At 36.0% G+C, this 15,349-nt stretch overlaps 1 protein-coding gene across 2 annotated transcripts in view; it reads right to left on the bottom strand.

Moving 5' to 3' along the window:
- LOC149554920 (beta-galactosidase 5-like) overlaps nucleotides 1-15,349 on the bottom strand; it is a 183,798-nt gene that overhangs the window by 89,426 nt on the left and 79,023 nt on the right. The window contains exons 12-13 of one of the 2 annotated variants that reach the window (XM_089828922.1): nucleotides 13,460-13,674; nucleotides 9,665-9,774 (exon numbers count right to left, since the gene is read on the bottom strand). In XM_089828922.1, the coding sequence (XP_089685048.1) occupies nucleotides 9,665-9,774; nucleotides 13,460-13,674 (325 nt within the window). The remainder of the gene's footprint in view (nucleotides 1-9,664; nucleotides 9,775-13,459; nucleotides 13,675-15,349) is intronic. The other variant, XM_089828923.1, reaches the window with a different exon arrangement.

The following is a 15,349-nucleotide window of genomic DNA, read 5'->3' as shown; positions in this document are numbered from 1 at the left end:
TACTTTGTTAGTTATTATTTAATGTTAATTCTTCTAAACAAGTCGCCAGTTTTATGAAGAGATGCAAAACCGACCAAGTGAAGGGATATGTCATTTAAAGGTGACGTCCTTTAGTTTGATATTTAGAGGGTTGTGAATGCAGTTTAGAAGACACACAAAAACACAGCAGTCTGTTCTTCTAAGTATTCAACTTCCTGCGAATTGGAAATTCAGAGATATTGTTATTCATTTAAAATATCGAGTATAGAGGTTTTGAACTTGCATCAAAGAGTAGTGATATCTGCGTCAAACAATCTGAGTATACATACTATCTTGAAGGATCATTCTCTGCCATTAGAAACTGAACTTTAAGTTTGATTGAAGATCAGAAGAATTTGCAGAACTGTACAGTCATACCTCCGGTAATCCCAAAAACCAATGCCCCTATTGCCAAACAAAGATAGAAGGCATACTAAGGAGGAAGCACAAACCAAGAAGAAAGTAGAAACAACCCCACAGAAATCACTAGCAATTCAAGAGAAAATACGAAGATGACAACAATTACAACAGGCCAAAAATTCCTTCAGCCCCGCCACCCAAAGTCAGAACTGCCAAACATTGACCCATCGAGAATGGGAGGATAATACACGAGAATTACCCTTCCAGAGTATATTGTGGAGCCAAAAAGGGGGAACCAAGAAAAACGACCCCCAATCATCAAAACCATCTAAGTACTCAGAGGAAGGACACAAAGAAAAAGAACTCAAAGGGGACGTGGTAGACCTCTTTGAGAATACCTTAGGGAGAATAGAGAGCCTTTCTATATCCGACACAATGATAGGGAGAACGAAACCAAAAACTTTAGGGAGAAGGGAGCATAGGCACCACTATAAAGATAAGATAGATAAGATAAGATAAGATAATATTATTAATGTGCACAAAAAACCAACACGGTTTATGAGACTGAGCATACAAACAGAATAGCTGACCAAAGCAAAAGCACCAAACAGTGACTGAAAAGAAACAAAAGCAAGAGACAAAACAGTAAAGAAGACAAAGTAAGGACTAAGGGTCCTTCCTTGCCACAAAGATAGCAATAATAGAGGGGTACACCCGTAAACGATCCATAGTCTTAGAATGCCGTGAAGAACTATAGTAAGATTGTCGCTGCCTGGAGAGACTGGTGCAATGCCTGATCGATTTGGAATGAGTAGTGGAAGGTCTTTTCAAACCCCGTGGAGAAGACAAGGGAGAGAAAAAGGTAGTAATGAGCTGATCCAATGTACACCCCTAAGGTAAAGAAGACAATCAAGAGGTGAATGATAAGGGTGGAAGGGTAGAAGATTCATGCATTGCCGAAGGTGCCGAAGATGCTCAAGGATGCAGAGGAACCAACCCACCAAAGTCTAATAACGTACACAGTACCTACCATACATGGCAAATGGAAAAACCCCCAGACAAGCAAAAACTGCCCAAATTTAGTGGTGATGGATCAGAAGTTATGCATGCCACTATAACACGTGTGACTATCTGGGAAGTGAGAGTACAAAAGGATGAGGACTATTGGTTGAAAGAATTCTCAACCACGAGGGGCATAGCAAACGATTGGTATACAAACCTTTCAACAGAGAATAAAGCAGGATAGAAGGATTTAAAAAAAGCCTTTGAAGTAGAATTCAAGCTTCTCCATGATAACAATGAACTAGTAGCCAAAATATACAATGCTCGGCCAAGCAAAAATGAGACAATTCAGGCCTATCATCATAGGTTGAAGGAAATAATGGGCAAATTGGAAAATCAACCGACAGAAGATCTAAAGAAGAGATGGTTCATAGAGGGGTTAACACTATTTATTTGAAAGAAGATGAAAGTAGTATTGTCATCCTCGTATAGAGACACGCACAATAGGGTGATGGATATTAAGAGTGAGAACAAGACATCGCGAGGCAAAAAGAGGGTAAGTAATGACAACACCTTGAATGGTGACAGTGAGGGGGTCTCGAACTGTAATGTCCCCATTTTAGTCTGCATCGGAGTTTGAGAGGTTAGCCTGTTTTTGTGATCCTCGTAGGCTAATTATTTTGGATAGAGGGTCTTCTTATGTAATGGCTTGGCTTGGGAGGGTCTTATCTTCTCCACAATTCAATAACCTAAATGTTGCTCTTCGTTTGGGCTTAGTTTTGTGTACTTACTATTTGTGGTAAGTTGGGTGTTGATTGAGATAGACCCATTTCTAATTTTGAAAAGTGCATTTGGTCATATGGAGAAATTATAGTTATGACTCCTATTTCAGACGGCATATTTAAATGATTAGTATTTTGGGAGTTATTATATTTTGAGTGGCCAAATTATTATTAAAAGGCATATTATAAAGTTATAATTTGACTCTATACTTTCAATTTAGTCTAGCGTTGAGTCATCATTGGAAGGGGCCATTTATTATATGCGTAAGCCAAGTATTAATATTTAAACTGATGTGCTAGAAAGTTTCAAGACCTAAGTTCATTTGGGAAATTTTCCGAGTTTCTGAAGTTGAATTCTTTTGGAAACTTTTATCAACAAAGCATTATAAATATGAGCTCATTTCATTGGAAAAAACAAGCTTGGATATTTATTTTCTTTTGTCTAAGGTTCTGATTTTTATGCCTTCGCTAAAGTACAAGGGTTTGAGGTTGAGTGGTATTTGAATCACTGCTCAATTATAGTGATTTCATTTACTCTGAATATTTGTCGAGTCTCATGTACTATGATTATCTGTGGTTGGGAGGTATTGTTTGGATTTTTGGTTGCATTACCATTTGCAAATAGAGGAGATTGATCTATATACCTAAGAATTGTGAGTGTCCTTCCTTTTTGTATCTACTATTGCTGGGAGGCATTGATAATATGGTGGATTAATTGCAATTTGTGAAGATTCAAGTTTGCATTTTGGAGATCAAAATTTGTGGCCTATGCATTGCAAAATAGGTATTTCAGTTACTATTTCTTGCATGTGCTTTGTATTACAATTTGGAATCAAATTTCCAGCTAGACACCTATAGAATTCTACTGCTGGGGTCTACAATTTGAATTACTTGCATTAACTATTTTTAGCGTTGGCTAAGCGATCATTGGATTGAAAACTCAAGGCGTTTTAATTCTGACATTGGTTGGAGTGACCATTAGTGGCGTCGTTGCTGTTAAAGACCTTTAATCAAAATTTAAGGTGGAGTTGTAACTTGTCAACTATGATTTTGGAGGTTGTGCAAATAAACAAATTCTATCAATAACCATTTTAATTCCATCTTGCTGCAAATTGAATCTGTTACGCATCTTCAGTTTTATTACAGTGGTATCAAAGCGGTTTCCTGCCTGCCTGCAGGAATTGGGCTTAGTTTGATTAGTGCTTTATTTTGGAGATTCGCTTGTCAACATTATGGATGGTGACAGGAGGTGGATGTACTTCTCCACCTAGGGATGGAGAATTTGAGATAAGAGGTATTGTGAAACAATTGGATGTGCTAGTGAATGAAATGAAACAAAACCACAACTGGATTGTCAAATCTGATTTCACAGCCAAGTTTTGAGTAGAGCGTGATATCACTTTTTCAAAGAGTGTGATGATACAATGGTGGCTACATATGTGTGAGACATTTCTTGTGAGACACCAGATGAGTTGGACATAGTGAATGTGGAGAATAATGGGAAGTCATGTCAAGGTGAGTCAAATGATACAGTTGTTGACATGAGCCCCTAGGATTGTGCATTTGGTGGCAATGTAGTGATACTGGAGGTAGGAGCATGCAAGGATATTGTCATATCAGCAGCTACTTCTGTGTTAGTTGAGCCATTGGTTGCAAAGTTTAGCGATATGCAAGCAAATGTAGATTTGTGCTCTGATGATAGTACTGATAGTACACATGATGAAGTGAGTGATGTTGTTGGAGAGTCATGTTATAGTTCAGATCAGCACAATGGTGAGGTTCACTTCATGGACAATCCTATGTTCAACATTGATGCAGCATTGTCTTATGACAATCCATTGTTTGAGGTTGATGTTGATTACTCACCTGAATGAAGTTGAGCCCAATTTTTACCATCTATAGATCTAGTTCAATTCTTTGTTGCACCAATTGTTGATGTTCCTATGTCCATAGATTTTGACATGGCTTCACCTATTGTTAATACAATTGGCATGAGTGCATATGGTTTTCCTGCAGCTACGTCTTTTTCAAGGATTTTTGGTGATGATCATAATTCCAATCCAAATATATATTATGTGGGTGGATACAGGGAAGAAGAGGATGCATAGATCTTCTATGGTGTTGCCTTCTGGTGATATTCTGACTTCTACATCACTAGCACAAGTTTTGGGTGCTATGCTGCAGGACATGTGATTGGTCCTGATGATGTTGTTTTGCAGTTGGTTCAGTATTGACAGGGATGTCACATACTTCTTCATTTGGAATCCAAGTGGAGGTTGGAGTTCACCGTGTTTCCGGATTGCTTGAGGACAAGCAATCTTGGAGAGGGAGGACTATAATGTCCCCATTTTTCCCACCATCGGAGTTTGAGAGATTAGCCTATTTTTGTGATCCTCGTAGGTTAATTATTGTGGATAGAGAGACTTCTGAGGTAGTAGCTTGGCTTGGGAGGGTCTTATCTTTTCCACAATTCAGTAAGCTACATGTTGGTCTTCATTTGACTCAAATTGAACTTTATTTGGGCTTAGTTTTGTGTACTTACTATTTTTGGTAAGTTGGGTGTTGATTGAGATGGACCCTTTCTATTTTTGAAAAGTGCATTTGGTTATATGGAGAAATTATAGATATGACTACTATTTCAAACACTATATTTAAATGATGAGTATTATAGGTATGATTCCTATTTCAGACAACATATTTACATGATGAGTATTTTGGGAGTTATAATATTTTAGTGCCCAAATTATTATTAAATGGCATATTATAAAGTTATAATTTGACTCTATAATTTCACTTAAGTTTAGTGTTGAGTCATCATTGGAAGGGGCCATTTATTATATGCCTAAGCCAAGTATTAAATATTTGAAGTGATCTATTGGAAAATTTCAAGAGCTAAGTTCATTTGGGAAACTTTCTGAGTTTCTAAAGTTGAGTTATTTTGGAAACATTTATCAACAAAGCATTATAAAGATGAGCTCATTTCATTGGAAAAAACACACTTGGATATTTATTTGCTTTTTTTGCCTTTGTGGCTTTTCCTAAGGTTTTATTTTTTATGCCTTCGCTGAAGTATAAGGGTTTCAGGTTGAGTGGTATTTGAATCACTGCTGAGGTATAGTGATTTCATTTACTTTGAATATTTGTTGAGTCTCCTGTATTGCAATTATCTGTGGTTAGGAGGTATTGTTTGAAGTTTTGGTTGCATTACCATTTGCAATTAAAGGACATTGGTCTGCATACCTAAGAATTGTGAGTGTCGTTCATTTCTGTATCTATTGTTGCTGGGAAGCATTGACAATGTGGAGGATTAATTGCAATTTGTGAAGAATCAAGTCTACATTTTGGAGATCAAAATTTGTGGCCTGTGCATTGCAGAATAGGTATTTCAATTACTATTCCTTGCCTGTGCTTTGCATCACAATTTGGAATCAAATTTCCAGCTAGACACCTAAAGATTTTGTTGTTGGGGTCTACAATTTGCATTACCTACATTAGATATTTCTAGTGTTGGCTGAGCGATCATTGGGTTGAAAAACTCTAGGTGTTTTAATTCTGACATTGGTTGGAGTGGCCATTAGTGGCATTATTGCTGTTAAAGACCTGTGATCAGAATTTAAGGTGGATTTATAACTTGTCTACTGTGATTTTGGAGGTTGTGCAAATTCTATCAATAACCATTGTAATTCCATCTTGCTGCAAATTGGATCTATTAAGCATCTTCAGGGTTAATACACGAACGATCCAAGCACTTTGCAAGGACATGCTAAGGATGATGAAGGAAATAAGAGTGAAGAAAGAGAGGGAAAAAAGGTGTATTGAATGAAAAAATGAAGAGCATACAAGAGCCAATTGTCCCACAAAATCATTCTATGACATCTGTTGAGTACTAGGAAACTCGCAAAAAGAGTGCCAATACAGTTTATAAGTAACGAGTACTCAAGTATACCAAGAGCCGCCACTTTGAGTGCCTCACTAGGAGGGTGCCAAAACAATAGGTGTTGAAGCAACAACAACTACAACAATATGCCACGAAGCCGCATTGAGTACGACGCTAAGGGGCAGCTCGTGATACATTGTAAGAGATGCAATGAATGGGGCCGCTTCGTACAAGAATGTCAAAGCAATCAAGGTAGCGGAAGTATGTTCTGCAAATGTTATGGGTGGGGGAACCATGAAGATGTTGATTGTCCTAAGGGGAAGGTTGTGAACTTGATAGCAGTAACAAATCTAATGTAGGCAGTTTTTGTAATCACCAAATCCTAAACCAAGAAAGCCATGTAGCTGGATCTACACAAGCAGAAGGAAAGGTTGAATGGAGCTAGAAGGGAAACTAAGATGGCAATGGGAAAAAAAAAAGACAAACCCAGTAGCCCACAAGTACCTTGACGCGGTCAGCATCTAAGGATAACATGGAAGACATCGATGGCAGCCAAGGGAAGAACAAGAACACGGAGGATGGAAGTGAGAGGAGAAACACCTAGGACCTTGTTCCTACGGAACCAATGTTATCCTTAATTGGGGTACGAAGGACCGTTGTTGTAGTAAAAATGGAGATCATAGGACACATACTCACCAATACCATTGTAGATGGAGGATTAGGAGAAAATGTACTCGCCAAAGAGTCATGGAAGGCATTGAGCAAACTAATACTTTGGTCGTCAACATTTCATTTGGTAGGAGCAAACGAACATGGCATAAAGCCACTAAGTACACTCATGGAGCAGAAAGTGATTGTCGGAACACCACAATGTTTTGATGACTTTGTGGTCAATGCCCTGGAGAAGAAGGGGTACAACACCCTCCTCGGCAGAGGTTAGCTGATCACAACAAAAGCCAACCATAATTGGAAAAAGAATACTCTATCCATTGAGAGAAAAATGAAGAAATACATCATTGACCTTGTAATAGAGATTCATACTATCACGATCGCTACTTCACAGGGAATAGAGACCGCATAACCTATTGCCCTTGTAATCATGCCTACAAGAGCACTGCCTACTCAGATTAGCACATCATCCCCTACTCTTGTACCAACAGTCCCTCCTATACTTATCACCTCAGAAGTTCAGAGGGAGCACAATGTCAGAATGGATGCAGAGGCTGACAAATTGTTAGCCAACTTTCAAATGGAGGTGGAAGACATACCCTCACCCTCACCCACCTTGATAATTAGACAAACGAAGAAAGTAGATCACCAGCTAGAGATTGGAGGAATGGAGGTTAAGAGTTAGCACATGGGAGGGTAGGAGGATGGAGCTACGAGCAGTGTAAATTGTACGACTACACCATTTGGGGACTCAACTTAGCAGTTCCAAGTAGAATTGGAGGTCATGACATGTGGTACACGAGATATGATTAATAGAGTAAAGGAATTAGACATGGGATTCATAGTCCTAGCAATTGAGTCATTGTTGGGGTTCATGAAGGATGCCATAATGTTTTTAGGAAGCTCGTTATAGAGAAAGGGTAACCTAGAAATGAGATGGAAGACCATGTCCAAGAATAAAGAGCACCAAAGATCCTAAAAGCCTATACAGGACATCCAATTATGATGGGTACCCTTTGACAGATGGAGGAAACATTTCAAGCCACCTTCATGGAGCTTCAAAAAGCTACTTGGGAGACTTCTAGGACAAAAGGGGAACAAGTTATCTTGGAAACCAAGTTACACCAATTGGAGGTCAGGCTAGGACAAGAAAGATCCATATCAGCTGAACAAGAGGAAAGATTTGCCACAACTAAAAAGATTGAATGGATGCACTTAGACTTTTGCAGGTGGCACAGGCGAAATAGTTAACTATAGAGAGAGATTTATAACTTCTTCGACAACAGCTACCATGGATCACCACATCTATTACTCCAAGGGTGTCTTCTCACTCATCCCAGTAGGAAGAATTTTTCTTACTTGTTCCTTTTTCTTTTTTGGTCATATGGAAGACAACAATTATTGGCAGAGGATAATGTAGGCCATTAATAATTGTTTGTAGATTAATATTTGTTAGTACGGGATTATAGTAAGTCAGTTGTGCCCAAAGGTCACAACAGTTGGTATTCTTAATAAAACCAAAGTACTATATGTACAGACTACCAAGAATATGAGGGATTATGCTTATGCTTATGTAAGACTGTGGTACAATCAATGACTATAATATTCTAACATTTGAATGTGTTGTGTACTGTATTATTTTCATTTTGTTATTAATGTATTGTGTTGCATAATATTATTGAATTGTTACTGTAGCAATATCACTTTCACAGTTGGCACATTTGTCTTCCCCACCAGAGTCAGCCTTAACATTCAAATAGCAAGAGTTATGTCAAAATAGGTGCATTAGTATTGGATCCTCCCTGATAGTGTATTTTACCAGTACAAATTTGTTTCTCTAATGCCATTTGCCAAAGGCACATATTTAGTAAGCATCCAAAAGGGAAGTTTGATAAAGATAAGGTGTGAAGAGCATCAAAGACAACAAAGTTAGTTCATAGTGATTTTTCTATTTCACTTCCAAATCCTCCCTTGACTAAGACCAAATTCTAGAGTGCTATACTCTATGGCTGTGTTTGTGCAATGTTCATCTATTCTAAGATGAGATCTTTCCGGCACATCATATCATTAGATTTTAAATTCTTCGCTAAATGATTCTGGTATGAGGGTAGAGTACACTATTTACTTAGTGCTTGATTAGGATTGCATTCCTAAAAGTATAATTTATATTAAAATGCTGCATTTTTTTGGTTTGTTGTTTTACTCTGCTGCCTCTATACAAAGACACTGTAAGAAGTCCTTAAGTTAATAACAGAGGAGAATATGCAACTAAAAAATAATGTGAAAAAAATTCTAACTTCTGTTCAAGAAATCCCTTTAATTTCTAAATAAACCTCATTGCCAAATCATAGAATTATTGGAAGTCAAATTTTATAATCATTCTATGTCTGGAAATACGTGATAATGAAAATTCTGATGGAATAGATAATTTCCAAGTGGCAGTGAACTAAACAGTAAAAAAATATCATAAACTTCATCATTTTTAACACCATATCAAATAGCAAACATACACTCACATAAAAAGGTAAAAATAGACCAATGCTATGGTCTAAAATTATAAATAGCCATTTTTTAACATTGAATACATATACATAGGCCAAGTATAGAAAATGATGCATGGCAAAAATGCAGTTAAATGTTGTTAAAAAAATTCTTATAGGACAAAACAATGTTAAAATACACCTTGAATCCTCTACCACAGACTTAAGAATTCTGAATGTTGTGCATCAATCATATGCCTCTAATATTGAACGACAATCAGTTGAGGAGAACTTAAAAAATTATGTAATGTTTTTCCAAATTTATCTCTATCAAAGATAAGATTAAATGAAAACAATTTCAAAACATAAGGAAAGGGTTTTGACAGATTTTACTATGCTTCATTTGCAAGAGGGAGATGTCACTCCGTCGTAATAAGCAAACAGCTTAACAAGATCTCGAGAATTTTTCAAATTACCTACAAAATTATTGTTGAGGAAGACATGCACAGCATAACCATAAGACCCAATTGTGAGTAACGGTGAAATGTTACTTCTTAAAAAGGGCTCATCTTCATTGACATCAACACTGCAAATCAGAGTTAGGAAATGAAATTATACATCTAGCACAAAACATTAACCAAATAATAAGGCAACAGAAATGTTGTGAACAGAAATGTTTCAAGCGACCATCAAATGCATAATAAATCACACCTTGAAAATAAACTATAAGATTATAGATATCGTATTTATTATTTTCCATGCACCAGATATGTTTATCTTAGAAATACCATAAATACTGAATTTCAATGTGCCAAAAATGTCCCTCTAAATATATGTATCATTATCTCTATTAGTGTTTGTGGATAACAGTATAAACAGTTTAGAGAATTTACTGTCAAATCCAGCTTTATTCTGGAGAATAAAACTAATCAATTATCACATATATTGCTGTATTAACAAGAAAAACTGCTCATGAAGGGTTTAAGACTAAAAGAAAGCTATGAAATGTGTAATGGGTACCCTTAAATGCCCAAAAACTAAAACAACTGCTGATAGGAATTTTGTCAAACAGTTTGCATCCAACTCCTTATTCCTCTATTTACTAATTTAACCTCTTATGACTTCAAAAATGGACGTTTTTATTGTTTGCTTGCATGGAATTGAAAATCACACAATATGAACAAACATAAAGTACAATGATATGACTGTTGATAAGATGTTATTTTCAGAATTTAATAAAATCAAATATATGGCAGATTATCAATTCACTAATTGCTCCATTATTATTGACATAATGCTCCAGCGAATGTTATTTAAACCTGCTGCTACGGTGACATGAATAGAGCCACGTGAATAGTGCCGCATGAACAGTACCCGCGTGAACAATGCTGCTACAGTATTTTTGTCTTCAAACAGTCCAATATCTTCATAAAATCATTCCCTCAAAGTAGCATAGTGTCAGATGAGTAATGAAGAAGATATGAACAAAACATCAAATCTGTCTAGCTAGAAACACGCCCAATCTGCCTGGCAATGAAGCTGATGACAATGGATTCGAAAGGCCAAAACCCAAGGGAATAACGTCTAGAATGTCACAAGAGAGGATAGACATCCTCTAATGCCAAGAACGGATCTACAACCCACACGTCAATTTTCTTCTCATATTCAACCTGCTGAACAATGACCACCAGCTCTCCTTTATTCCCACTTCATAGGGTTGATCCACTTTTCACAAGCAATGTGGGATAAAGTGTTTTAAAATAAAATAATATAAAATAACATCTTATGTCTCCCTTGAGAATCTCCTCTCAAACACACAACCCAACATAAATAATATTAAAGTAACACTTTATCATTTTAACATTTAATTTAAATGCTATTTTAATAAACTTCAGGCATTAAAATAATATATCAATCGGAATCGAAATGAAGCAAGTGATAGCTTGTCGAAAAGCTCTCGACGCAAGCTTCAAGTCCAATCATTAGAAATATGCCAACTCTGATGCCCAATCAACTTACTATAAATAGTAATTCCATCCAAAGACCACACAAACAAACCCCAATTGGCCTCAAACTAGGAATGATAAGGCCAAATCACTCCAAGATCCCTCTGAACTCCTCGCTAGCCCTCAGGACCATGCGAAACTAGGCTAGTGGCAACATAATTGACAATTGCTAAAGAGGGGACATTACAAAATATCAGCGTAGATGATCATTATGAAATAGTAAAGAAATGAAGATAGTTTTCTTCAGTGGAAAGATGTGTATGGGTATCTAGGGATCTCAAGGAATGTCAACAAAGCTTTGAATGAACAGAATTCCATCTGTGTCAAATGTTTAACTGCTAAGACAATGGCCATGTAAGCTTATAACAATGTATACAAAGGCATTGAATAAGAGTGACAAATTTATTGATGTAGAAATCAACATAGACAAATGGGTGATCAACGATCATAGATTGAGAGAGTGCAAATTGGTACCTATGAAGACTTTGGAGTCTAAATGTAGCAGCAATCAAAGGCCTAGTTTCTGTATCCTTTTGTCATTTTTTTCAACCAAGTTTCATCTTATGTCATGTTTTTCCACGGTGGAAAAGTGGGCACGGCACTTTTACTTGCTTTGTGTTGCAGGCAGTTGCAAGACATGACTTCTATTCATTTCTGGACAGTTTTCAAGCTTAAGCTAAATCATTCTAGCTGATGAAGATAAATCAATGATTGCCTCTATGATAGAAAACAAAAGTTATGTTTACAACCTCATATTCTCACTCCACAATACACTGGAAACATTTATATGGATCATAGGAACCTGATGCATAAACCAGTTGACTTGAACAAATCAAAAAAGACTAAGATTAATGCATGGTAGATGACCAAAGTAATCCAGCCACAGCATAAATACTGGCACAACATACATCTCAGAAAAATGAACTTGAACAAATCAAAAAAGACTAGGATTAAGTCATGCTAGGCAACCAAAGTTATTCAACCACAGCATAGATACTGGCACAAACAAGCACCTGAGAAAAACAAACTTAATGTCAGGTGCAGTAGTGTTGAATTTTTAAGGTCAATGAGAAACCAAAACAGTCAAGCTCAGGACGTGAAAATTCATAAGATTACTGACAATTGTGTGATCAAAATAGAGAATACTAATGGTATATCAATGCAAGTACTTGATTAGAGCCCCAAAATTGAAGCCTTGTCAGCCATGGGGTTCAGCCACATTAGTGAATTTTATGGGCGTCAATTTGTGTCACATCAAATGTCACTCCTTTTATGTCATCAATCAGACATCAGTAGGAAATCAAAGTAACAATTTATATAGGAACCACAGCTTGGATAATCATTTTGGAGTCTTATCTCCAAAACACACCTTTTGAAGGCCCTATATCCCCAGACATACACAGGTATTTTTAGATTTACAGAAAGAAGGAAAAAGAAAAATGAAGAAATGTATATTACTGAAAAAGGGAAGATGTATAGTTTTTTGTTGCTTCTTTACATAATTCAATGAATGTTGAACATCGAATCACAATTTTGATGTATTTTATAAATGTTTACACTTGAGTTTTGATGTCATGTATAACTAAACTTGTATGATTTTGAAAGTCCAGGTTCAGGGTTAAAACATTGCAGCTGGGGTCATTTAGTTCAAAGCTGGAATCATCCAACTTCAAGCTAAGAAATAAAAATTGCAAAAACCGAAAGTAAAGAATTCAGAGCTAGATAGAATTTCAACTTAGGATAGATGAACACCAGAGATAGATTAAGAAACAAATTTGCAGATGATTATTCTCCAGAGTCTGAGTGGAGATAAAATCCAGAAAGCAGAAAACAAACACATGGCTTACAAAAACATTTGCAAAAGAAGAAAAATACACTAAAGCAGCTGGAAATGCATTTATTTAATTTCACAAAAAGACTAATAGGTAAACACATTCTGTAAATGTGTTCCTGTACCAAAAAAGGTGAGAATTTTGAATTACTGTTAAACATAATCTATGGTTATTTTCTCATTGACAAAAAGTTAAAAGCTTTTTGAACCTTTAGAGAGCATTATTATTTTTATTCAAAAGAAATGTGTTTAGTGAACTGTGCTTATGCATTAAATAGCATAACGTGAATCTTTCGTTGAATCAAATACTGAAAGGAATGCCATTAAAAGTTCAGATATATTTAGAGAAAAAAATTTTATCAGTCAATGATTTGAACATCAGCTTTAATTCATTTCAATCATTCAGAATGCCAGGATGAAAGAGAGGCACGCACCTAATCAGGTACCAAAGATAATCTGTTGTGTCCTTAGTTGTACTAATGTGCTCCAAAAGACCTTTATTCTGAAATTGAGTATCTTCAAACCCTCCAATGTCCTCTTTAAATATTTTCCAACCAATCCCTTCCATGTATTTCTCACTTAACAATAAATTAGATGATCCAACCTTCATTTGGGTATTTGATTTAAGAGCATACAGCTGGGCATTTACCTGTTACAAAGCATCAGAGATTAATAATGATTTTTCAATATTATTTACACGTCACAATTATTACAATATCAGTGTTATCTCTAATGCCACACAAAACTAATGTTGCACCATGTTATGAAAGTGGAAAGCCAGAAACCAAGACAGATTAAGTCTATTTTCAACAGAATTTTGGTCATACATCTATAGGAAACATAAGGAAATAAAGAAATGGAGCAAGAAAACAAAAGAAACTTCAAAGCAGTACCCCAGAAAAGACAAATCCATTGGCAGTTCAGTAATAAAAGTAATAATATTTGTTCTTTACAGCCAGCTTTCAAATATCATGGAGAATTCAGGAGGATAATTCAAGATGCGATAATGAAAAAATGAACTCTTTAATCTAACCAAATAGTATATGGTTCTATTTTCCATTGAATGATTATCATTTATTATGGTTATTTCTAAGTTGATGCCAAAATTACACAATATGCAATGATCCATGGACCATGGTTATAGCAATATGTTGATGAACTGTGTTGATGATCATACGTCATCTACCAAATACATACAGAACTTTTGTGAAGATTTTAAAATTGCAATCCACAAACTAAATGAATAACAAGTAGATTTTGAATTTCCTTTCACATGTGACATGATTATTCCCAACTCTGTGCTACTCATGTCACGCCCCTTTTTGATACTATTATGTTACATGGCTCATACTATTTTATGCCCTAGTTGAATTGTTTTTACTCTAACAGTGGCTTTGTAAATGTGCCCTAAGCAGGAAGAAAAATATTAAAGCCGTTATTTTAATGCCCTGAGCAGTATTGGATTAATATTATACAATGGACTAACTCTTTTGCACCCTAAATGGTTTGTGTGGACTAAAGCCAGTTTTGTAGGTTGTGCCCTAGGCGGACTCCAGTTTCTGGATTCAAGGACATTGTGTAATTGGAAACTACATGAAATGAACTTGGTTTGGTTATGTAAATAATTGTAATTAAGGTTATTAACAAATTAGTTATAATCTAATGATTTAGTACTGGTTAAAAACAATTCTTAATTCGTAATAGTAAATCTGGATACATGTTGAAGTTTTTACTACTCAGATTGATCATCAATGTTTTAACCACTTTTGTTCTGGATCTAGATGCAGGAAATATCATGATCAATCATGAAGGGGGGGAAGGTATCATCAGAAAAAGGGGATCTTGAGTGGTTGAGACCAAGACAATCTGTGGATGGTAAGATCTGACCAACAAAAGTGTACTTAGGTGGCCAAGTTTCATGAAGATCGGAAATTAACCTTACCTGTTGTGTTCCTTTAACGACCCCATTCTCATAATTCTTCTGATATTCATGTTGCCATGCCCAAAAAATTTCTAATATTAAGTAGAAAACGAATTTATATTATAATATAAATTAGAACAATTAAAAGTTATAGTATTAGAATTCGTCCTAAACTTTTAAGAAGAGCCTTATTGTGAAGAACCTCCTTATAGCAATATCGTGAGAATGCTCGAAATAACAGAATACAAAGTGATAGCAGAACTCAGAATAAATCTACTGATCGCAGGCCACTTCGAGGGGGTAACCTCCTTTGAGCAAGCTCAATACAATAAATTCGTCCGTGCCCATCAAGGGCCTCAACCTATTCTTATATACTGGGTATGATCTAGAAAAGTAATACTAC

The sequence above is a fragment of the Cupressus sempervirens genome, chromosome 5 (assembly GCF_028749045.1).
Source record: "Cupressus sempervirens isolate cs-2001-9-10 chromosome 5, ASM2874904v1, whole genome shotgun sequence".
In the NCBI taxonomy this organism is placed as follows: Eukaryota; Viridiplantae; Streptophyta; class Pinopsida; order Cupressales; family Cupressaceae; genus Cupressus; species Cupressus sempervirens.
Note: the sequence above shows the minus strand (reverse complement) of the source record. Positions and strands in the feature narration are given on the sequence as shown.